At 40.9% G+C, this 26904-nt stretch overlaps 1 protein-coding gene across 1 annotated transcript; it reads right to left on the bottom strand.

Moving 5' to 3' along the window:
* On the bottom strand, window positions 1-26516 carry TBX19 (T-box transcription factor 19). The gene is made up of 8 exons (XM_068538363.1): window positions 26320-26516; window positions 19427-19691; window positions 17925-18059; window positions 14566-14627; window positions 13298-13359; window positions 5695-5886; window positions 3300-3435; window positions 1-286 (listed from the first exon to the last, which is right to left on the bottom strand). Exons 1-8 carry the CDS (start codon window positions 26514-26516, stop codon window positions 1-3), a joined length of 1335 nt encoding a protein of 444 aa, XP_068394464.1.
* Window positions 26517-26904: the final 388 nt, after the last annotated feature.

Genomic DNA, 26904 nt, shown 5'->3' with positions numbered 1-26904 from the left:
TTAACTATCCAGTGAGGAGGGAGAATGGCGCCCACCCCCACCCGGGCTACCACAGCCTGAGAAGGGACGCGAGGTCACTGCTGTCCAGGTAGACACAGCGATGCTGGTCAGCGAGGGCTCCCCCAGAACCTCCACACCAGCCGAAGCAGGTGCCTGGGTGGAGAGGGGCGAAGTCACAGCTGGATTACCCAGGAGAAACGCTCCCGGGGAGCCGGCATGCACCTCTGAGCCCGACCCGGAAGGGCCCCCGCCACCGTTGCTGATGGTCCACAGGCACGGGTAGGGGCTGCAGAGAAACAAAGAGAGAGAGAGAGAGAGAGAAAATGCTTGACGACACACCCAGGAAGGATTGCCACCTGACAAGCACGCACGCAGTGCTGAGAGGGGCACAGGTCTAGGATGAGAGTATCTGACCATGGCGTTATTTCTAGCTCTGACACACACTGGCCCAGTTTCTGCAGAGAAGCAGCAAGATGTAATAGAATAAGCATATGATTAGGTGTCCTGAGACCTGCATTTTGATGCTGGCCCTACCTCTAGCTGAACATGGCATTTTATTTCTCTAGGCCTCACTTGCCACCTGTGTAAATGGACAGGGGAGTGAAAGGATGATATTTGGGCAGTATGATCTATGAGTAAGATCCCTCACTGACCAAGAGAGGTGATGTGGCCTAATAGCCAGGACACATTGTTGTCAGAAAACCTAGGTTTGAATCCTTGCACTACCACTTATTAGCTCTGTGACTTTGATCAAATTATTTAATGTATGAGCCTCAGTTTCCTCATCTTCAAGATTTGGAGTGATAATTAGTCATACCTTACAGATGTTGTTATGAGGGTTAAATAAGAAAATGAGTATGTGATGTCTAACACATAGGACTCAGTAAATGATGGTTCTTATAATTAATTCTTCCATTCCAGGTTTCTACCTGTCAGCTCTGGTCCCTGGTAGAAAGGCTGGGGAGCTGTACCACTTTCTTGGACTTCTCTCATCCTATGTCACTGGTTCACAAACTTGACTGCACACTGGAATCACTTAGCAAATTAAAAAAGAAAAAATACTGATGCCCGGGTTCTATCCCCCAAGATTCTGATCTAATTAGTCTGGCATGCGGTATCAGAAGTTTTTAAAGCTTTTCTGTTGACTGTAATGTGCAGCCAATTTTGCACCTTAACATAGAAACTAGATGAAAACGACTACAGTTGACACAGGCAGAATAACCTCCAGTGCTTTAGCCCTCACCATGTTCTGACTTTTCAGAGTCCCCATTTTGCCTGATACCGTATTGCTTGATAATAGGCTCATTACCTAATGTCAGTACTGAACACATTTGTTTTTCTCTAGCAAAACCTTTATAGCGTCAGCAATGGGTTAAACATGCCACTGATGAAGCCAGAGGTAGCAATGCCACCCTGCACTCTCTGCCGTAGTTCAGATATCACAGACCTCACTGGACCATATGAAACCTGCAGAAACCCAGGCTTTGTGGTTTTGGTGTTTTCGTTTTTGTTTTTAGCCAGCTCAGCTTGCTGGGATTCTGACCCCAATTCCCCAGTTTCCAGAAGAGACTCTTCTACAATTTCAGGCATCAGAGCCCCTTTCTGATGCCTCCTGGACCAGTGGGAAAACCATGGGCTCTGAGTTACATTACTTACTGTATGACCTTCAGGCAGTTTTTAATGCCTCTGAGCTTTAGTTTCTCCAACAGGAAAATAGGAATTTTAATAGCAGCCTTATGGATGTCTTTGAATCCTATGAATGACTTACATAAAGGATCTAGTACAAAACTTGGCACATGGTTGTTTAATATCTTCAAGGACACTCTTTCCCTCACTTTCTACACAGCCCCAGTCAGTGCATTTCCCTGAGGTCCTCCAGTCAAGCACTGTCCAATAGGCTAAATTTTTGAGTAGCCACATTTTAAAAAGAAAAAGAATGAAAAGAAAACAATGAACTTATTGTTAATAATATTTTATGTAACTGAGAATATTCAAAATATTATCATTTCCACATGCATTCGGTATTAAAAAATTGTTGAGATTTTTATTCTTTGTTTTGTACTGAGTCTTCAAAATTCTGTGTGTTACACTTAACAGCACATCTCAGTTCGGAACAGCTGCATTTCAAGGGTCCAGAGCCAGAGGCGGCTGGGGGGCTGCTGCATTGAACAGTACAACACTAGACCCTCGGGGCCCCCAGTGACATTAACATCAAAATCAAGATCACAGTTTACAGCAACACCTGGAAGCTGGTTAAAAATGCAGAATCTCAGGCCTCAACCCAGACCTATTAATCAGACTGTACAGTTGAACAACATCCCAGGTGATTCTAATGCACATTAAAGTGTGAGAAGCACTGCTGTGGATCAAAGTTCTACCTTCCCCAAACTTTTTCTAGACCTGCAAGTCATAAGTCATCTACCATCTCCCTCCTCTGCCGCCAAAAAAAGGATGGGACATCTTTTAATTTTGAATCCCTTTTTGGACCGTCTCAAAATTCTGCATACTTATATTGAACATAACAGCTGACATGTATATATTGATAGAATGTTACTGCTTACAACGCACTGTAATGCTTTTTCTAATTTTGGTGCTCACCATAACTCTACAGAGTAACTCACATTATTGCCATGTTACAGATAAGAAAGCTGAAGCTCAGTGAGGCTAAGAAAATTGCCCAAAGTCACAAAGTCAATAAGAAGTAAAACTGGGGCTCAAGCCCACATTTGTCAGACTCCAGGCCCCTTCCCTTTCCCCTCCACCACGTGGATTTCCAGTCAGAACTGAATGCAAGTCTCTGGTGTGAGAGTTATGCCATGGGTCCTACAAGCTACACTCAGCCCTATTGCCTGGGTTGAGGCCCGGACACCCAAAATCTGTCCCTCTGTTAGAATGAACAACTTGTAAGGATATGGACAATCAAGGGTCTTGAATTCTCAGTGTGTATTTACACTTTTCCCCTTCAGTTCCCCTATATTCAGTATCTATCTGCTACCACCACAGTTCACAGTATTTCTTCCTGGTTTGAGATAAATGATTCCAGGCCATAATATCTTTTCCCTTCTAAAAATAAAATACGAAAGCTACAAAGAAAAGAGTACATGACTGAGCATGTGCTTTCCCACCACCCTTCCTCCAGGGATGAAAGGTGGATCCTGTCGTTACTTTCACTTTCTAGTGGCTTAGAAGTCAGGACAATAGCTTAGGCCAAGCCACCCCAGGTAAAAGAATGAACTCGAGTCCCCAGTGCTAAAGTAAACCCTCAAGACCAATGAGCAAGTTGCTGGTGTTGGTCTTACCTAGGCCCTGGATTGATTGGTCCGCTGGTGTGAGGTACAGACAGGATGCTGGCGTGGGGTGTGGAGGATAAGGAAGTCCAGCTGTCAGCTCCAGAGAAAACTTGCAGATTATTGCTGGAGCTTTCTATCAAATTCACTTTTGGGAAATAACAACAGTTCAATTGATGGAGCATGGAAAACATAAAGATGGTGACCAATGACATTATCCTAGGTCAAGATATAACCGTGGCCTGTGCCACATGTGCCAACAGTTGTTAGTCCTTTCTGAAGGCCACAGAAAGGAGTGAGGAACTTAGGTTAATTCAGTGTCAGCCATATGTCACGTACCGTTCATCTTTTAATCTTCACAGCAATGACTTCTCATCTCCATTTTATAGATGAGGCTCAGATAGGTGGGAGGATTTGTCCTTTATGACACAGATCTAACTCATGTCACCACACTCATCCCCCCTTTAACATGGGCCATGTCATCATCTCAAGACAAGCCTAAGGACCACCAGTGCCCCAGATGAGATTTCTGAGGACCAAGACCTATTTTCTCAGCAACCCCAAGGAGATTTAAACATCTCAAGAATAGTGCCTTCTGTCTTTGAATTGCCATTTGCATAAATAGTGCCTATACAATAGAGAGGAAGAAGGAAAAGAAGGAGGGGAGGAAGGAGGGGAAAAAGGAAAGAGAGGAAGAAGATTCCATGTATATCCCTGGGCACGTCACTCCTTTTCATGATGTGGCCCTTGCAACTTCCTCCGCCTCAGCTCTTTCATCCACCACCTCGCCCCCCTCCCTCTACACTCTTTTCCCAAACTATTCCCCAGACAACCTAGGTTCTCTCCTCCTTCTGTGTCTTTGCTCATACCACTCTCTCACCTGGAATGCCCTTCACCTCTGCCTGTGTCCCATGTCATCCCTCTTTCACCCCTGCCCACTCCCACCCCTGTCCTTTTCTATTTATTCTTCAAATCTCAACTTAAATGTTAAGCCCTCTGGGTAGATCTAGCTGCTCTTTTTCCTTCATTCCCATAGCACCTTGGCTTGTGTGTTCTATAGGATGTTTTTCAAACTTTAATGTGCATAGGAATCACCTGGGGATCTTGTTAAACTGAAGACTCTTTCAGAAGGAGAACCTGAGAGCCTACATTTCTAACAAGTTCCCAGGAGATGCTGTGGGTCCGAGGACCACATTAGAGCTCTCACTACATTGTATTAGGATTAATTATTTATGTATTCATGTAGCACTGAGCTCCTTCAGGGAAGAAACTAGACTTTAATCACCTTCCTAGCCCCACTGCCTAGAAGAGTGCCTGGTGCATAGCATTTGCTCAGAAGATGTGTTTTGTGTGCTGACCATGGGAAAGAACCAGAAAGTAGACGAGAACCCTGCTCAGTTTCTGATACATTAAGCTACATCTTCTCCCTTCGTGGCAGCAGCTGTCAAGGCTGCTGGGAGTAGCAGGTGATGGGGCACAGGGACATGTAGCTGGTGACCAGCAAAGTCCTCTGCAGGTACAGAGCTCAGGGTGTCCCTGAGGCTGGAACCTTAACACTCTCCTCCGTCTCCCATGCCATGAACTTTACCTATTTGTTTCATTTAGTGTCAGTCTCCCCATATGAGAATAGAATCTCTATGAGAGGTAGGTATTAATCTATTTTGTTCATGGACAAAACCTGGCTCACAGTCAACCCTCAATAAATATTTGCTGCATGAATAACTGAACGAGAAATCAACCCTTGGTTTCATGTCTCCCTTCCTTCATACAGATCTAATAACCAGGCAAGATCTGGGCTTACACAAGGCCAAGGCAGACAAGGCAGCAGTCAATGAGGAAGAAACTACACAAACAACAGCATCAGCTTAAAAAATAATCAGACTGCAGAAATTATCAAGGTTGGGTTTGCATGCCTCCAACTGAATCCGACTAAAGCAAGGATGTAGAGTCATCCACCTTCCCAGAGACCTTCCTAATAGCTCTCCAGTACTGGGCCCAGTATTCCCTGGACTGAGCCATACACTACAAATGTAGAAAAGAGCCATGTGAGGGCAATGAGCTGAGGGTCTCAGAGTCCCACGACTTAACTTGGCTTGTAGAGATGCAGCCTGAAACTGCTCAGTACACCAGCGCCCTGGGAGGAGGACTTCCACAACCACTAGAAACTGGGTGTCTCCCAGTTTTTGTAATTATTTGAAATAATTACAAAACACTAATAATGTTGTAACTATATAATCAACTATTAGTATAGAAAATTAAAAATTAAAATATTAATATACAGTATTACATATTTTAGATGAAAGGGATTCTATCTTCAGATATTTCCCCCTTTCTAGCTGTTTATCCATTTCTCACCACCACCACCCACACCCACACCCCCAAGGGTTTAATTAGCAGAGTCACACACCTGAGGGAGAATGGTTTCTGTGCATGTACGCAGAAGGGTAGGGAGCCTGCCGGTGGTGTCCTCGGAGGCCAGGATAGTGCTCACAGCCATGGTGGGTGTGGGGAGCAGACAGAGGCAAAGGAGTAGCATACTGGTAATTGGTGTTTCCTGCTGTGCATACTCCATCCGGATTGGAAAAGATCCAGCCTCCCACTAGAAGACACAAGAGGAAGACACAGAGAATGACTCTGTGAACTTCCACACCAAAATCAGGTTACCAGCCACTTTGCATAGTTATGTTTCTGTGTGAATGACACAAGGTCTTTCCATGTGGAGTTATATACCACCCCCGCCACTGCCACTCCCCTTCTATGTTAGCAGCAAAGTTGGCTTCTTTGGAAGTGGATGATGGGTCCTATCAAAGTTTGGAAAACCTCTTAAGAAATACTGTGGAATCACAGCTATATAAAATATTATTTGAATGTATAAGTTAATAGAAGTGCAAAAGTTAAGTTGCTTCTGACTTAACTGGATTAAATTAAAAGTCAATCTAAGAAGGAGGTGTTAGATGTATATCCTACTCACTGATCTACAGCTACCGAATGTTTAATTTGGTTACCCAGAAAGAGTGAAGGCCTCTCTGTTTCTGCCCAGTGGGAAGGTATCTTTAGTTCTCACTCCAAGCATGAGGAGCCATGATCCCTCCCATCACCACCCCACAAAGAGGATTCTGAAAGCAAAAAGAGAGGGAGCTCGCTAGAAAACTTGACAAGAATCTTGTGACACATTTTGGAAAACTGCAAAATATTTCACAGAAATGTGTTTGTGAATGACCATCTCAATTGATGCAGAAAAAGCATATGACAAAAGTTAACACCCTATCGTAATAAAAACACTCAACAAACAAAGAATACAAGGAAATTGCCTCAAAATAATAAAGGCCATATAGGACAAGCCCACAGCTAACATCATACTCAATGGTAAAAAACTGAAAGCTTTTTCTCTAAGATCATGAACAGGACAAGAATATCCACTCTCACCACTTCCATTCAATATAGTACTGGAAGTCCTAGCTGAAGCAAATTGGAAAAAAGGAAAAGAAAGAAAGAAAAGGCATCCGAATTGGAAAGGAAGAATAAAATTATCTCTGTTCACAGATGACGCAATCTTATATGTAGAAAACCCTAAATATTTCACACACAAAAAATTTTGGAACTAATAAACAAATTCAGCAAAGTTGCAGGATACAAAATCAACACACAAAAATCAGTTGCTTTTCTACACACTAACCATGAACGATCTGAAAAGTAAACTAGGAAAACAATTCCATTTAGAATAGCATCGAAAAGAGGAAAGTACTTTGGAATAAACTCTAGCAAGGAGGCAAAAGACTTGTACACTGAAAACTACTAAACACTTATGAAAGAAACTAAAGAAGATACAAATAAATAGAAAGACATCCTATGTTCATGGATTGGAAGACTTAATATTATTAAAATGTTCATACAACCCAAAGCAATCTCTATCAAAATCCCAACGGCATTTTTGTCAGAAGTGTAAAGCAATACTAAAATTCACATAGACTCTCAAAGAACCCCAAATAGCCAAAACAATCCTGAGAAATAAGAACAAAGCTGGAGGCCTCACACTTCCTGATTTCAAAACACATTACAAACTACAATACTCTAAATAGTATGGTACTGGCATAAAGACATATCGACCAATGGAAGAATAGAGAGCCTAGAAATAAACCCCGCTTATATGGTCAAATAATTTTCAACAAGGGTGCCAAGATTACATGATGGGGAAAGGATAGTCTCTTTAGCAAATGGTGTTGGGAAAACCGGATATCCACATGCAAAAGAAAGAAGTTTAACTCTTATATTACACCATATAAAAACATTTAACTTAACTTAAAACAAATAAATAAAAAAATTTAAGACCTATAAAACTCCTAGAAGAAAACACAGGAGAAAACTGCATGAAATTGGATTTGGCAATGATATCTTGGATATGACACCAAAACACAGACAACAAAAGCAAAAACAGACAAACTATGTCAATCTTTAAAACTTCTGCACAGCAAAAGAAGCAATCAACAGAGTGAAAAGGAAATCTACAGAATGGAAGAAAATATTGGCAAACTATATATCTGATAAGGGATTAATGTCTAGCATATATAAAGAACTCCTACAACTCAACAATAAAAACAACAACAAAACCCCAATTAAAAATGAGAAAAGGGCTTGAATAGACATTTCTCCAAAGATATACAAATGACCAATAAGTATATGAAAAGATGTTCAACATCATTATTCATCAGCGAAATGCAAATCAAAACTAGACATCACATCATACTATTAAGATGGCCATTATCCAAAAACCAAAAAAACAAAACAGGAAACAACAAGTGTTGGTGAGAATGTGGAGAAATTAGAACCCTTGTGAACTGCTGGTGGGAATGCAGAATGGTGCAGCTGTCATGGAAAACACTATGGAGTTTCCTTAAAAAATTAAAAACAGAAGTACTACATGATCCACCAATCCCACTTCTGGGTATGTATACAGGAGAATTAAAGACATTTGCAAACCTATGTTCACTGCAGCATTATTCACAGTAGCCAAGAGGTAGAAGTAATCTAAATGACCAACAACAGATTATTGGATAAGCAAATTTGGTATATACATGCAAGTAAATATTATTTCAGCCTTAAAAAAGGAGGAAATCCTGTCATATGATAAAACATGGATGAGCCTTGAGGGACATTAGGCTAAGCAAAAGAAGCCAGTCACAAAAAATCAAATATTGCATGATTCCTCTTACACTAGGTATCTGGAGGATATGCAAATAGAGATAGAAAGTAGAAGAGTGGTAGCCAGGGGCTTTGTGGGGAGGGAGATGTGAAGAGATGTAGTTTGGTGAATATATGTAGTTTCAGTCATGCAGGAATGGGGGTGGGGGGCAGGCAGGTGGTTCTGGGAATCTGTTGCACTAAAATGTGCCTGTGGTTAACAATATTACACTGTACATGTGGAAATCGTTGTGAGGGTGCATTTATGTCATGGTTTTTTGCCACAATAAAAAAAATTCAGTGAACATTCTGAATAGAAGGCTCTACTTCAGGTGAATTCATGGAAAAAGATTGAGACTTAGTAATACAGGCCCTGGAACAAGAAGTACATCCTTTTACCAAACTAGCTCTCAACTGAGGGGCCCACAGATAAGGATTCAGACACACCAGAGATGTTCCTTAAGAATATTGACTAGGGATTGTCACCAGGGCTTCAGTAATATGGAAATGGAACTTTTATTGAAAACCATTTGCTTAATACTTTTTAAGTATAAGTAAGAAAATTGTACAGAATTCATATTACAAAATGTATGTCAGTCATTCTCAACAAATCCTTTTGTTATCTTCATTTTCTCATTTTTGTATAGACACGTGGCCCAAGGGATCCCTACCTGAATAACAGAATCAAGATTCAGGTGTCCAGTGAGCAAAGCTAGGCAAGTGGTCCCACAGAACCAGACTTTTGTCCATGTAGTTTGTCACATATAAGGTATATACCTTAAGAAGCTTACTGAGAAGCAACGTATGAACTTTGAAAAGGTATGGTTCCACATGTGATCCTATCCTATACAAAAATGCTTTTTACTCCAGGTCACTTAAAAAGTGCTTTTTCTATGGATAAATTCCTAGAAATGTACAATCTCCCAAGACTGAATCAGGAAGAAATAGAAAATATGAACAAATTGATTACCAGTAATGAAATTGAATCAGTAATCAAAAAACTCCCAACAAACAAAAGTCCAGGACCAGACCACTTTACAGTTTAATTCTACCAAATATTTTAAAAAGTTAACACCTATCCTTCTCAACTATCCCAAAAGCTGAAGAGGAAGGAATGCTTCTGAGCTCTTTCTATGAGTCCAGCATCACCCTAATACCAAAACCAGACAAAAGCACCACAAACAAGAAAATTACAAAACAAAACAAAAAGGAAAAAACAATAAAAAAGAAAATTACAGGCCAATATCTCTGATGAACATAGATGTAAAAATGCTACAAAAAATTAGCAAACTAAATTCAACAATATATAAAAAGGATTATATACCATGATCAAGTAGGATTTATCCCAGAGATGCAAGGATGGTTTGATATCTGTAAATCAATCAATGTGATACACATTAATAAACTGAAAAATAAAAATCATATGATCATCTGCATAGAGGCAAAAAAAAAAAGCTTTTGACAAAATATAACATCCATTTATGATAAAAACTTTTAACGAAGTGGGCATAGTGGGAACATACCTCAACATATTAAGACCATATATTGACAAGCCCACAGCTAACATCATACTCAATGATGAAAAGCTGAAAGCATTTTCTCTAAGATCAGGAACAAGACAAGTATGCCCACCCTTGCCACTTTTATTCACCATATTATTGGAAGTCCATAGCCACAGCAATCAGACCAGAAAAATAAATAACAGGAATCCAAATTTGAAAGGAAGAAGTAAAACTGTCACTGTTTGCAGATGATACTATATAATGAAAATTCTAAAGACACCACCAAAAAATTACTAGAACTAATAAATGAATTCAGTACAGTTGCCAGATACAAAAATAATATACTGAAATCTGTTATTTCTATACACTAACAATGAACTATCAGAAAGAGAAATAAAGAAAACAATCCCATTTATAATTATATCAAAAAGAATAAAATATCTAGGAATAAATCTAACCAAGGAGGTAAAAGACCTGTACTTGGAAAATTATAAGACACTGATGAAAGATAGTGAAGATAACACAACCAAATGGAAAGACACACCATGTTGATGGATTGAAGTAATTAATATTGTTAAAATGACCATGCAACCCAAGGCAATCTACAGATTCAATGCAATTCCTGTCAAAATACCAAAGATAATTTTCACAGAACTAAAACAAATAATTCTAAAATTTGTATGGAAACACAAAAGACCTTGAATAGCCAAAGCAATCTTGAGAAAGAAGAACAAAGCTGGAGGTATCATGCTCCCTGATTTCAAACTAAACTGCAAACCTACAATAATCAAAACACCATGGTACTGGCATAAAAACAGATACATACATCAATGAAACAGAATAGAGAGCCCAGAAATAAACCTACACTTACATGATCAATTAATCTATGACAAAAGAGGCAAGAATATACAATGGGGAAAAGATAGCCTTTTCAAAAAGTGGTGCTGGGAAAACTAGACAGCTACATGAAAAAGAATCAAACTGGACTACTTTCTCATATCATATACGAAAATAAACTCAAAATGGATTAAAGACTTAAATGGAAGGCCTGAAAGCATAAAACTCCTAGGAAAAAACATAGGCAGTACACTCTTTGACATCAGTCTTAGCAATATATTTTTTTGGATCTGTCTTCTCAGGAAAGGGAAACAAAAGCAAAAATAAACAAATGAGACTACCTCAAACTAAAAAGCTTTTACACAGAGAAAAAACAAAAAGGCCACCTACTGAATGAGAGAAGATATTTGCAAATGATATATGTGGTTAATATCCAAAATATACAAAGAACTCGTACAACTTATCATCAAAAAAGCAAACAACCCAACTGAAAAATGGGAAGAGGAACTGAAGAGACATTTTTCCAAAGAAGACCTACAGATGGGCAACAGACACATGAAAAGATGCTCAACATCATTAATTATCAGATTAATGCAAATCAAAACCACAATGAGATATTACCTCACACCTGTCAGAATGGCTATTATCAAAAAAATAATGTGTTTGTGAGGATGTGGAAAAAATGGAACCCTTGTGAGTGGTTGGCAGGAATGTAAACTGGTATAGCCACTATGGAAAACAGTATAGAGTTTCCTCAAAAAATTAAAAATAGGGACTTCCCTGGTGGTCCAGTGGTTAAGAATCCACCTTCCAATGCAGGGGACTTGGGTTCAATCCCTGGTTGGGGAACTAAGATCCCACATGCCACAGGGCAACTAAGGCCATGCACCGTAACTACTGAGCCTGCACACCCTAGAGCCCTCACACCACAGCTAGAGAGAAGCCCGTGTGCCACAATGAAAGATCCTGCATGCTGCAGCGAAGTTCCTGCGTGCCACAACTAAGACCTGACACAGCCAAATAAATAAAATTTTAAAAAAGTTAAATTAAAAAAATTAAAAATAGAACTACTGTACAATCCAGCAATTCCACTTCTCAGTATTTTTCCAAGGAAAACAAAAACACTAATTGGAAAAGATATATGCACCCTTATGTTCATTGCAGCATTATTTACAATAGCTAAGATATGGAAGCAACTTAAGTGACCATCAAGAGATGAATGGATAAAGAAGAGATACAGATATAGATATAGATATATCTAGATCTATCTATATCTAAATATAGATAGATAGATATAGCTATAATGGAATATTACTCAGCCATAAAAAAGAATGAGATCTTGCAACAAGATGGATGGACCTAGAGGGTATTATGCTAAGTGAAATAAGTCAGATAAAAAAAGTTAAATACCATATGATTTCACTTACACGTGGAATCTAAAAAACAAAATAAATGAGCAAACATAACAAAGCAGAACAGACTCATAGATACAGAGAACAAACAGGTGGTTACCAGAGAAGAGGGGGATGGGGAGGAAATAAATAGGTGAGGGAGATTAAGAGGTACAAACTTCCAGTCACAAATGAGTCATGAGGATGAAATGTACAGCATAGGGGATATAGTCAATAATATTGTAATAATTTTCTATGGTGACAGATGGTAACTAGACAAAACAAACAAAAAGAAGACTCCTGAGAAAAGTTTTTTTAAATGCTTTTCTGAGAGCTGCTTCTCTTTATGTGGCTATACTGCCACTTCGGCAATGAAAAATGCACTGAGGTTTAGGGGAAGGAGAGAGTAAGGAATACCATAGCTGGAAAACTGCAGAAGGAATCCTAGCAAGCCACTATCATCTAAATTAAAGAGTATCTCAGACACTGATGCCACTGACTTTGTGTTACTGTTGCAGGTTTAGAGGACCTGCTCCACCATGGGACCTTCTCTCTGATCTGAGACATGGAGAGGGTGGCAACCTGTCAGGAACATCCAACCTACCTGCAGAATCCCAGGTATATTACTCCACTAATACTACAGCTTTCCAGTCAACAAATGCAGAAGCTTCCTCATATGCAAAGCAATGGCCTTCCTGAGGCATTGCAACAGTGACCAACTCAAAAACTAGCAAGTACTAAGAACAAGGGAAATCCAAAACAGAGAGGCGAAAGCGGGGTGTAAGGGTAGGAGGTACACCCAGAATGCACTTTTATGAGCTCTTTAGCCTCACTGACACAAAAGTGAGAGTCTAAGAAATTTACTATTTCCATTCTTCTCTCCTGCCTAGGATTTGAGTAAGCCCCCCCAGGAGCACTGGTTCTCTCTGGGAATTCTTGCAAGGGAATATACTTGTCTTGAGTGGAAGAAATAACCTGTTGGGTCTTGATAGAAGATTTGGGACAAGGCTGAAGCAGTCATGACAGGTAAAAAGTCTGAGTGCGGTGGAGAGGCTCCTTGTGTAGCCCCAGGCCCCTCCCACCCAGTGTTCACCCAACTCACAATGAGAATAGGCCACATGCTGGCTCTCAGACATAGCTTCCGGAACATCTTTGAGGTGGTTCCTGAAAGAGCAATGAGAGCGCACCATGGCTGTCCAGCTTATTATACAAGTCTTGTGTCAAGTACACCCAAGATTCTCTTTGGAGAGCAATACATTTCTTGGAATAAGAAAATCAAACACCTTTTATCCCCTCAAAGCTATTATCTTTCCCACAATATCCTTCTCCTACTTTATCTACTTGTGCAATTGCTATTTGAATTGCAATTTTATAGTCACTCCAGTTTACCTTATTTACACCTATCCCTATTTAGCTTGATCTTACTGATTTGTGGTCAGTGCTCCTGCTGACAAAATTCAAGCAACAATAACAATAGCTAAGATTTGCATAGGACTTCAGGGCACAATCACATCTGTGATATGCTAGATCCACCAATGATCCTGTGAGAGAATATTACTAGGCCCATTTCCCAGATTTAAAAAATGGGTCCCAGAAAAGTAAACTGACTTATGCAAGTCAGGAAATGGCAAAGCCAGGACTCAAAGCTAGGATCTCTCACTCAAAGTCCTAAATTTTTTTTTATTATACTACTTTTCTTATCTGAAAAAGTTATTTCTTCTACATCATCAAAATTAAATCAAGTATTGACAGGACAGACCCCTGTGACACATCACTGTAAATATCTGTCTATTAATCTAGAGCCTTTAAGATGAAAAGGAAAAATTAGACAGCTATAGGAGTTAGTGTAAAGATTTGAAACAGACAATAAAATCTGAACACTTCAAAGGAAATCATTCACACCCCCAAAAGTCTCTGACTTCTCTTCTCTCAGACCTGAAAGACATGAGCCTCTCACCTTTATGAATAACTCATATGAATTACTCACCTTTCCTAGGTGAAATCTAGTTTTTAAAAAAAAAAAACTTATTGAAATCATATTATTCAGATAATTGTAGGAAGGACAGAGTGAATTATTAAAAATTTAAATCACTTATTTGTTTTTAATGGGATTGTACTACTTTTAAGAATCTGTAGTAGAATAGGGCGAATAAAACATGGCCAGTTCTGGGATCTCCTGGACCCATATTATAAGGGACACGTAATTATGAGTTTGTTCTGTTTTGCTGATTTTTTTGGACACTGAATTGAATATTAAAAACATGCTTCCATCAAAGGTAATGCAAGTGCTACTAGTTAGTTCCTTTCAAGATGATTATAAATTTCACATTTGCAGAAATCATAAGATTTCACTGAAATTTCTCTACTCACCTTTCCTTAGCATCCAAGAAGGCTTTGGCAAAAGGGTTGTACTTGATTTTGAGAGCTGTTATCTTGTGTTTACAAAGACAAGAAGTGTTAGTGAAAGTAGAACATGCATGGGCAGACAGAACCCTTTATCTTCACCTGTGAATTTCTGTAAAATCAGAATAATTCTCCTTTCTCTTTTTTTCTCCCTCTCCATGTTTCTTTGCTTACTTCTGCACAAAATCACTATTGCACTGTCCAACAAGAAACGCTTTATTGTCACATGTGGTAAAAATGGCAAATATAGGATAAAGTGAGCAAAGAAAGGACAAAGCATTAGAAATGCACAAGCCTGATGTGCCAAACCCAGCATTCATTCCATTACTCATTCATTCTTTTGAACAACAATTGAACACCTACCATCTGTCAGTTAGTTTTCCAGTCACTGAGACACAGAGGAGAGTTATACAGGTGAGAACCTGCCTCTAGAGTCTTGAGTACAGACTAGCACAACTCCCTAAGTCTTAAATAATCACTTACCCTTTGGACCATGTTAACACAAAAAACAAACTATCACTTCCAACCACTGTCACTCTTTAACCCCCCTGGCCTTAGCCTGCTTCATTTTTCTTCAGAGCCATCTGACTAAACATATATATATATATATTTGGTTTTCATCTCTCCCCACTGGGATTTAAGTGCCTTGAGGACAGTGCAGTATTACCAGCATGTAGTAATACTCAACAAATATTTGCTGAATAAAGGAAGATTTTGGCTCCCTTATCCACCCCTGTGGCCACTCTCCTCTCAGGGTGCATCTACATCGAATGGGATACATCATCAGGAGACGGAGGCTCTGAGGTTAGATTTTCCTGAGCTTGATTCCCCTGAGGCATGTTCAAGACCAGAATTACAGCATCAGGCTGGTAGCTTGCTGGAGGTGTGGCCTTAGCCCTGCTTGTAGTTCAGAGGGAACTGTCCAGCCCATGTCCAGGAAAAGCTTCTGAGCACTTACCCAGAGGGCAACCAGACGACAGGTTCCACCAGCCACGCACTAAGAGAGCAGGCAGCATGTAAGTGGATAAGGGGCATTGCCCGGAGACCAGAGGAGGCCAGGATGTGGTCCCCAACTCCTCCCTACTTTCCAAAATCGCAAAAGCCCACCCCTTCCCTCATAGACCCAGACTCCATCCTACAGAGAGTAGCAGAGGAGGGAGGGCAATCTGACGAACAAAGTGGTTCAGCCTATAAAAACTGAGCAGTACTTGAGGGCCTATTTAAATTATCAGATATTTAGTTAATTTCTCTTCCCACTGACCTGCTAGAGGGACTCAGCCAAGAGGCCAGATTACCTATAGAAGAGAAATTACATTTCCCTGCACATCTGTGGTGTGAGTTAAATCTGCAACTAGTTTCACCTGTAGGCACTAAGGCAGCAGTTTCCAAACCGGGATGATCATCAGAATCCTTTAAGGAGACTCTTAAAACTACAGATTCCGGGCACCATCACTGGAGATTCTGACTCAGTTGGCTGGGTGGGATCCCAAAAATCTTTTAAAGCTTCCAAATAAAGAAATGCAAATTAAAGCAACAATAAGATACCATTTTTTTCTGCCCTATCGAATTATCAAAGCTGAAAAGGTAGGTAATCACAAATGTTGAGAATGGTGTGGGGATTGTAAATGGATATGCCCTTTGGAGGGAGGTGATGGGGCTTTGTCTATCACCGTTCTAAACACACACTCTCCTCAACAGAACAATTCCATTTCTGGGTGCTTAATATTCTCTGCAGTATTATTCATCATAGAAGATAAAACAACTGGAAAGACCTAAATGTCCATTGGTGGGGAACTGATTGCCTGAAATATGGTATATCCTTTGCAGGCATTTCAGAAAAGGAGATAAGCCTAAATCTAATTACATAGAAAGATATTCATAATACACTGTTAAATACGGGGAGAAAAGTAATTGCAGAGTAATAGGAACATGAACCAATTTGTGTGAGGAAATCTATACACTCATATATATTTATAAATGCACAGAATATGAGTGGGGAAAAAAAACCACACTCTAAGCTATTATTTGTAGTGCCCCGGGGGAGATGGATTGATAAAGCAGGAAGGAAAGGGTACACTTTTACCTTTTATTTTTTTATTTCATTGTACATACTTCTGTACTATTTGTTTATCATGTGGGGTTTTTTTTAATAGACATGTACTACCATTAAAAAAATTTTTAGGGGTGGGGGAGGGATGGACTGGGAGTTTGGGGTTGGTAGATGCAAACTATTTTATATAGAATGGATAAACAACAAGGTCCTACTGTATAGCACAGGGAACTATGTTCAATATGCTGAGATAAACCATAATGGAAAATAATATAAAAAAGAATGTATATGTATAACTGAATCACTTTGCTGTACAGCAGAAATTAACAACGTTGTAAATCAACTATACTCCAGTAAAAAAAATTTTTACGTTTAATCAAAAAGAATCCAATCCGGGCTTCCCTGGTGGCGCAGTGGTTGAGAACCTGCCTGCCAATGCAGGGGACACAGGTTCGAGCCCTGGTCTGGGAAGATCCCATATGCCACGGAGCAGCTGGGCCCGTGAGCCACAACTACTGAGCCTGCGCGTCTGGAGCCTGTGCTCCGCAACAAGAGAGGCCGCGATAGTGAGAGGCCCGCGCACCGCGATGAAGAGTGGCCCCCGCTTGCCGCAACTAGAGAAAGCCCTCGCACAGAAACGAAGACCCAACACAGCCAAAAATAAATAAATAAAAATTCAAAAAAAAAAAAAAAAAAAAGAATCCAACCCATCAGGTGTCCTGGTGACCAGCAGGCCTGGAAACTCCTAAAGTATGTGGATGGACCAAAACATCCTGCTCCCACAGAGTTCACGGAGACCAGATTCTGGCTACTCTGCTCTAACCACCAGAGTGGCTCAAGCTAAGCAGGAAAAGACCTACGTGTGCCCCAGAAAAGCTAACAAATGGGACAGATAGCATAACACAAACCCAAAGAAGGTGCGCGATTGGATCAATTCCCACAGACTTGCTTTAAAATAGGAGAGACACGCAGCTCTTTGTAGGCCAAGGGGCTGGAGACAGACTTCCGCGTTTCTGCTAATTGTATTACAATGCACAGCCGTGCCTTATTGGCACCAGGAGAAGAAGCACTGGCGAGCCTTTGGCAAACAAGGAGGAGGGTGTGGAAAGCGAGACTGCCGCACTGTTTAACTTCACCTCTGCCGAGTGTATCTGAGTCCTGGAAAACCTACCTTTCATCCAAGCTTGGTCGTGGCAATAAAAGCACCACCACCCAGTCCTACCACATTCTCCCAGGTGACATCTACACACACACACACACACACACACTCACTCACCTCCTCGTTCTGATAGGCAGTCACAGCTATGAACTGAGTTTCAGGGAAGGAGCAGTTCATCACCATTCGATGGGCACCTCCAACACGTACTATGTGAACCTGGGGTTCATATTTATGCAGAGAATTCAACATTATCTGTTGAGGTGGAAGGAGAGAGAGGACATGCAAAGCCTGGGGCATCACAAGTGACAGATGACCCAGCGCCTTTGGTTAGTCCCAAGCTCAGCACCTACCTACCTCGGTTAAGGCTACACACACCGAATCGCCGGTCGTCTGAGCTGCCTCCACCTCTCTGAGAAATTATTGAGGGGATATTTTTTAGAAGCTCTTAGGGAGCCTAACTTTGGAGCTGCTTATAGGAGGGTGAGGGGTGGGTTGGTCTAAAGGGTGTTCAGTTTTCTGCCAAAATCCTGGCTTCCCTTTTTTTTCTCTCCCATTTTCAGCACAATGATGTGGATTTTGCTCTGTTAAAACATACTGTTCTTCTTCCTATAAAGAATCCTCATATCTCAAAATCCTGACAAGGGCTGCATTACCTAAAGTGTAATGACAGCTGACATCTGCCGGCTACATAAAATCCACTCTTTGTGATTCAAACCAGAGGTTTATTGAAAATCTCATGTTGTGAAATCTGGGAGGGAATAATAGTTTACTTTTCAATTTCCTGTTTTAATAAATAACTGGAACCTTCTGAATATTGCAAAGACTTAGGTAGATGACTTCCGCTCTTAAAACAAGAACCCCTATGTCCCAGCTAGGTCAGCACAGAGATCAGAGAAGGGGTGAAAAGTCTGAGGGCTAAGGGGCTGACCAAAGGGAAATCTGGGGGAACAAGACCTCTTCCTCCCAGCTGTGTCTCTAATCCCCCAAAACAGTCTACATTTTATAAACCAAATAACAACCTTGCACGGTACACTAGTGTTCACAATCCTACCAGAGAAAACAAAAGAGTAAAAAGCCTCAAAATCTTGTTTACTCTAATTGGAGACCTTAAATAAAACCTTCCTTATTTAAGGTTTGTTTGGATATTTTTTTCTGAAAACCCAAAGCTGATTCAATATTCTATTGATAATTATCATAATGCCCAAGTGGAGGGAGCAATTATTTCATTTAGGAGCAGCTTTTTATTAAGGTAGTTGTCTATTGCCAACATGCCACTTACACCAAAAAGAGGGGAGAGGGAATAACAAAACTCTGGTACCCACAAATATCTCCCTCCTCCCCAGCTGGGTAAAAAGCACCACACACAAGACAAAACTCTGAAAGGCCCCCGATGATTAAGTAAACTACTGCGCTCTCTCACTCTCTCTTAACATCAGGAAGTCCATTAAAAACTGAAAGCACCAATTAAGAGCTGTTTATTCCTGTTCACATTTGGACTCCGGGGAATAATTGGCTTCCGTGAGAGAAGAGGTCGGTGAGGACCCCCTAATTGCCTAAATGCACCCTTGATATTTCTTGATTGGTGTTGTGGGGTTAGGGTGGCCGGGCGACAGTCGTACCTGCCCACCTCCATTGAGCTTGTTGGTCAGCTTCACTTTGCTGAAGGAGATGGGCGCCTTCATCCAGTGGGCCCCGAAGTTGGGGGAGTCCGGGTGGATGTAGACGCAGCTGTGGCTGGAGACCTCTGGCTTGCCCGCGGGCACCCATTCCCCATTGACGTACTTCCAGCGGTGACTGTCCGTTGGGACAAAGTCCAGCAGGAGCGAGTACATGGCATTGGGGTCCAGCCCCGTGACGCTAATCTTTAGGACCGGGAACATCCGTCTAAAAGAAAAGGCAGAAACTGAGCCACAGGAAGGATGTTAGAGTGTTAGGGACACCCCCCTGCTTGTCCAGCCCTCTCTCCACTCAGAGGAGACCTTCCATTTTCTGCCCCCAGGGGTGCAGAAAATGCCCCAGGGGAGGCCAAATAAAGAGGGGCCAGGCCAGCGGCCCCAAGTCCAGCTGAGCCTCTTTTTACCAATGTATTTTATATCGGGGTTTTACTTTTAAATGTTGTGCTCCATTTTAAAGTCTGAAAACCACTGATCAAGTCATTTGACTAGAATGAAGTACCTCCTGAAGCTTAAGGTATATAGTCAGATGCCAGGTTCTCACAGAGCTTCCTCCAGAGGTTTCCTCCCAGCCTACGTCAGATTCTCATGCTAATGACACAAAGCAGCCCTTCTCCATCTCACAAAGAACAGAAGTTCTGAATAATAGTAATAACGTTATAGGGAAAACATGGTTTTGTGGTAAAGTGAGTGGAGGGAACGCTTGACTACACCAATTTAGACCACTTCCTTTCCTGCAGGACTTGTCAGAGGCTTTAATGTACAAGTGAGCACCGTGAACCTTTGGAAAGGAGGTGAGGGGTTGTGCACACTCTGCACTTATGTACCAGTGCTACCTTCTTCTCACCGATCATCTTGTGGGAATTTGCATTCAAGAAATACACTTTGAGACACGCTGATCTGGATTTGCTGGTCCTTCTCCCACCCTCTAGGGCAACACCAGCAAGCTTACTCTCACAAACATTTGGAGAAGCTATCTCACCTGGCTTCTGATTCTCTTTAGTTTCCTTTCCCTTCACCAAACTTTCTAAGTTGCTCCAATCTCCTCAAAAGACCTAGTTTCCAGACAGACCCTCACCACCGCGCAATTGCCCCAGAGGCTGTCTTATTTGTCAATAAATCTTTCAAAATCTGAATCCCCAAGTTGAGAAGCTAACAATCTAGGGTCTAGACATGTGCTACTCAGAGTGGTCCATGAATCAGCAGCATCAGTATCAGCTGGAAATTTATCAGAAATGCAGGACCTCAGGTAGCGCTCCAGACCTACTCAGTCAGAATCTGTGCTTTTACAAAATCCCCAGGTGAGTCATTGGAACATTAGAGCTTAAAATGCACTGGTCTAGGGAATCTTTAGCTTTTAAGACAATAACTAAGGAGATATCCAAGGGAATAAGGGGGAGTCACTCTGAGGATTTGTGCTTCTGGTGAGGCTGGGAGGAGAATGAAAAGGGGGAAACTGGAATGTGCCCACTGCTAAGAGAAGGGGTTGCCAGAAGCGGAAGTGTTAAAAGCAGAATGGGCACAGATGAGGAACTGGAGGGTCACGAAGAGCACCTCCTGTGTCCAGAGGTGCCTGGCTTTGAGGTGAGGTACAATGGGAATTGGTACAGATGTTAAGTGAAGAAACTGACCAACAGATGACAAGGGATGGATGTAGAGATGGACTCGAGCCCTCCAGGCTTCTCAGTCTCCTGAGTTCAGCTTACATGGGCTCCCTGAGCTCTCTGGACAGAAAGGATTTTTTTCCCTTTGGTTCGCCCACCTCATCAATATTTCCTTTCCAACTCCTTTGCTGGATCCTCTTCCAAATTAGTCCTCCAGTTGTGGATGCATAATGGGGATCTGTTTTCAGCACCTCCTCTTTTCTAAATGTGTCCTACCTTAGAGACCACTTCTAATCTCATGGCAGAATATAAAGAGCCTGGAGGATTTTATACCAACCAAGTTTCATACCCCTGGTATGGTGTTTAGCAAGCATTTAATAGATAGTACCTTTGAGTACTAGAGGGTGGGTGACTGAGATAATGAAATTGAAGCTTGATGAGTTTAAGTAAAGTAGCTTAAGGCCATATATTCAGGAAGGGTAGGAGTTGAAACCAAACAAACTGAACCAGAACCTACCCTTGAAATCATTCTTCACACTCACTAGGATGGCTATAAAAAAAAGGTGAACAACAGCAAGCATAGGTAAGGATGTGGAGAAATTGGAACCCTCATACATTGCTGGTGGGAATATAAAATGGTCCAGCCACTTTGGAAAAAAGTCTTGCAGTTTCCTCTGTTAAAATACAGTTACCATATGACCCAGCAATTCCATTCCTAGGTGTATATGCAAGAGAAATGAAAACATACACCCATAAAAACCTGTATACAGACAGTCATAGCAGCATTATTCATTACAGTCAAAAAATGGAAACACACGTGTCCATTGATGAGTGAATAAATAAAACGAGGTATATTTATACAATGAAATGTAGTTTATCAATAAAAATGCTATAACATGGATGAACCTTGAAGACATTATGCTATACTTTAAATCGGTGAATTGTATGGTATGTAAATTATCACAATAAAGCTGTTAACAAAAGAAAAGTAAAGAAGTAAAGAAGTCATGGTGTCTTGGCTCTTAGAAGGACACATCCAAAACGTGGTAGAACCATTTGTTGTTTTATTCTCTAGTACTTCATTTGCCAAGGATTTTATTTTTATTCTTTATCACAACGCAAATGAACTAAGAGATGCTATGTATTTTTATCTCCATTATGCCAATGAGGAGTAAATAAAAGTCAGTCAACCAGCCAAAAGTCTTGTAACTGGCAATGGAACTCACCCTGCCTCTAAGCCAAGTTCAGTTCCTCTTGCCTCCCCCCTGCCTCTTTCTCTGGCCTCACAAGGACCCGGATGTGTTATCTATTTACTTATGGGCAGCAGTCATGACCAGGCTATGCTTTCAGGGATAAACTGCACTTCTTATCAATTTGATCTTTTCTCCCTTTTCTTCCCAAGGTGTGGCTAACCACAGAGATGGCCAAGAGTCTTTGAGAAGCTGAGAAATATGTAAATCAGACCCCATATCAGAGAGAGAGAGAGAGAAAGAAGCAAATGTGGCAGGGCATATAAGCACTCCCCAAAACCAGGCTTGAGGAACCACACATGCTTAGGCTTGGCCAGTGAACTCTGTGCTGCTTTGCTGTGAGGCTAGTTTTTTCAGTTTTTATTTCTCTAACAGAGGATCTTGAGAGCCAGCACTGCTGGAGAAGGCTCTGAGGAGTGAGGTCTGTGGGAAGGAAGGAAGAGGGCAGAGATAAAGCAGATTTTCTAGGTGGGAAAAAACAGCAGAGATGGCTAAAGGCAAAATTCAGGAAGTTTCACTTGTAAACTCCTTCCTCCATTTCCCCACAGAACTATAATAATCCTGAAACACTCATCAGAGCTTTAGGAGTGCGCGTGCTTGTGTACACATAGGACATGGATGTTGAGGCTTATAGGAAGAGCAGCGAGAAACCAAAGTAGCCTGGTTAGAGGCGGATCACACAAATACATATGATTCTCCTAAACTGCAATTGTAGACTTCAGAGAAAAATATCCATGGACTACAGGGACATGGAAAATTATTTCCTGATGTGCAACCTTGGTTTTCTCTCCTCTTGCAACTCCATCCCTGGAAACTATGAACATTAGCTCACTGCACCAACATCACTTAATCACTGGCAAGTTCAACTTAATGATCCTAACACTTATTTTATGATAACAAATGGATACACCAATTACATCAGAAATCCTTCCAATTTCTTAAAATCTCCTCAAGGCAAATTTAATCCAAATGAAATCAAATTATTTAACTGCATGGAAATACACATGAAATATAGCTTTTTCCCCTAAGGTGAAGATGTTACCGTAGAGAAAACAAAAGGTGCAAGAGATTTCACTTACTTGCCACTGAAAGCTGAAATAAATTTTTTTCTGCAACCTAAAATATAAGTTCCTAGCTTAAAGGATGGAGAAGAAAGGAAGTACTTACAAGCTGGATGCACTAGTGGTGATTCAAATGAGCTCTAGGGGAGTATTATAATTGTTATTGTTAGGTCTGAAAGAGTATTGAATATGAATAAGTGAGCATTTTAAATAAAAAAGAAGGGAAGAAAAAAGAAAGAGGAAAGGGAAAAGAAATAGTAAAACGGGGAGGGGGGGAGGGAGGGACAGGAGCGGGAGGAACGAAGAACCATCATAATCCCAGTTTCTGGGGATAATTCAATGATTTTCAGGGAAAATCTCTGTTTACTACTTCTGATCAATGTCAGAAGCAAGCCTCCTATTTATACACATAAATAAGTATCCATTTGAAAATGACTCTTTTAATTCATCAGCCCATCCTACGCTATTTTAAAACTTGCTATTACACAGAACAATTACACTCAAGTGTGCAAGAGCTATCTGATTACCCTCACTGAAGCTTTAGAAAAGTCAGAAAGTCAACTGCCTGCAGGGGCAGGCGAGTAACGCAAATGAAAAGGGCATAGGACAGGGTATTAACAACCAGGAATGTTTTTCTCCCCAGAGAAGGGCCACAAATCCATCTGCCTCAGGCTCAGGAGTTCGTGTGAAAGGCAGGGATGCTGCATCTAGAGCAGACATTCTACAGCCAGAGGAAAATGGGTAAAACGGAGAGATACAGGAATAGATGGTGAGGAGAAAAAAAGCGGGGGGGAAGAGATGAAGACGAGAATAAAGAAGACAACGTAACAAGAAACATGTGTCTATATCCAGAGCAGGAAAGTGTTGTTAACAATTTATTCTGAGAAACTAAGAGATTGAGAGTAATTCCAGACCACGCTCATTGATTATCAACCACATCAGTTTCTTAGAGATTTGTCTTCCCTTCTTTATCTTAAGTACAAAGGGAACCTTCTATCTCCTGGCAAAAACTTGATGCTAAGGGGTTCAGAAACCCTAAGAAAAGATTCAGTTCACTAAGGAGGTGAAATGTCAGCAGGACCTCCACAGAAAATAAGAATAACCACGTTGACCATACTTAGACTCTACAAAGAATAGTTTTCACATAGTTAATGACTTTAAACAGGTGAAGACTTTTCAGTTTTAAATATGGAGAAAAAATTATATAGGTGCAAAAAGGCAAGAAAAAGCTCTTCTGAAATTATAAAAGTACATACCAATATGACATATTATTAAATTGAATTTTATAATGGTTTTAGAAACTTTTATTTATTCCTCATTGAAATAGATGAACTACATTTTTTCTTGACGGTTGTTACTTATTTTACTTCCATATATGACTGCTTTGACAGCCAAACAGATAGTATGAGGCTAAGTATTGGTATAACTACAGAGAATAATGAACAGAAAGTTCTACCTGTCATCAGACATCATAAAATTTTTACCATTGTGTCATCACTCATCTTTGAAAGGGAAGAAAGTAAATCCAATTAGGAATTGGAGATGATTCTTTGAAATTAAAAACATGTTTTCTATTTCTTTCTACCAAAAATAACGTGTCAATACAGATCAAGAGTAGGAACAGGTGTAATTATTACAAATATTAAAAATAATAAATCCTATATATGAAATAAATATGGGACCCATTTAGAGAGAGAAAATAGAAGCATCAAGCAAGGTTGATATTCCTGTTACTATTAATAATCACAATTTATTGAAACGCCCTTATTTCTGGAACACGTTTTACTTACCAAGCACTTTAATGTCACACAACAACACTCAAGTTCATAATTTTCCAGATAGATGGGAATGGTTCATTCTCTATACCGTGCGTTTTATGCAGAAATGGAAAAGTGAGACATCAGGAATGGAAGCATTTTTCACAAGGACAAAAGCCTGCCAGAAGTTCAACTAGCCTGGACTTTTCTGTCATTGGAGAACAGAATTTCTCTCAAGGGTCACAATCAAAGTTCTGCTGAAACTAACCATATTGAAAATGCCTTTCGACGTTTTGTACTTTTGTGACCATGTGAACAGAATGATCAGCGTCAACTGAACGTTGGGACCTGCCTGGCCAAGCTGGGAGCACTGAGATCTTCTTTCTAAATATTTTTATCTCCTCTACTAAATAGAAGCTCCTAATATTACCTAGACGTCACTTGGCAAGGCTAGATTTAATAGAACCCAAGAAATGCCAACAGAGATCCATTTCAGTTAATCCCTAATTTGTTGCAACGAAAAAAAAAAGGAAAGCATCTTCTCTTTTCTCAGGTCAGTAAATTATGGTTTCATTAACTATTACTGCAACAGCTCTCACATCGTCCTAAACACACACAATCTCAAGTGAACACTCACCACAAACACACAGGAAGAAGCAGAGGCAGTGATAGGCCAGTGAGATTAAATTTGCCTTTTGCCTCTGAATCTTCAACTAGTCAGAAATGTCTGGCAAGTTCCCTACACTTCAGAGGAAACCATCCAGCTTCCAAATAAAGTGGCCTTTTACCTTATCTGAACAGAGTTGGGGCTCAAAGAATAATAATCTGCTCCAGGATAAACAGTCAGTCAAAAATTAACATCATTTTCTGACATTTGAGTGCATTTCCCAAACCCATGGGACATGCCCCCCTTTATAATAATTTCCCAGAATTTCTTCACTTAAAATGCACACAGGACAGGTGGCTTCACCCTCCACTTCTCTGATGATCTCAGAGAAATTAATTAAGTTGGCTGGGGGAAAGCCGTGGGAGACTGTCCTTCTCGGGAGCATGTTTAATCAGACCCCGCTGCCTCTGAGTTAAGAGCGGCAGCCTCTGCAATATTCAAGGGGCTTCGCTTCCCTTGCCAAGCCCCGCCAGCCCAAGCAGGGCCGTACATAAACTCACCTGCCGTTCTTGGTCACGATCATTTCATTAGTGACTTCCTTGAACCTCTGCCAGAGAGGGGCATCCTCCAGAATGATCTGAAGTTGCTTCTCCGAAGGGTCGCCTTTTTCCCTCCCTGCCTGAAGCTCACTTTCCACCACATTGAGCAGGCGAGAGACGGTGCCATCGCTGGTCTTCTGTGTGCCCAGCTCACTCATGGCCCCTCTCAAACTTTGCTGAGAAACGTTACCTACTTTGCCTTCTTCCACCTCTTTCCTCCTGTCACTTGCCTGCTTTTCAAATCCAGCTGGACATGCCTGGGGAGCTGGGGAAGAGACACCCTGTCTCTTGCCTAAGCTCCTAGCACGACACCCCTGAAAGTCTCCAAATTATACCACCAACCTGTTAAGCTTTAGTTGGGGTGGGGGGTGGAGGGAGGGGAGAGATGGGGAAGAAAAAGCCCTCTCTTAATTACTCACTGGATCAGGTGGGAGACAGCCTGGCTTTCCCATTGGCTGCTGTGTATAGAGTAGACATTGAAGAAGAGTACTCCATCCAAATTATCAGGCTTTTATCTTGCTGTACCTGAAGAGGTCTAATCGGTGT

Source organism: Eschrichtius robustus, chromosome 3 (genome assembly GCF_028021215.1).
Source record: "Eschrichtius robustus isolate mEscRob2 chromosome 3, mEscRob2.pri, whole genome shotgun sequence".
In the NCBI taxonomy this organism is placed as follows: domain Eukaryota; kingdom Metazoa; phylum Chordata; class Mammalia; order Artiodactyla; family Eschrichtiidae; genus Eschrichtius; species Eschrichtius robustus.
This window is presented reverse-complemented; position numbering and strand designations above follow the sequence as displayed.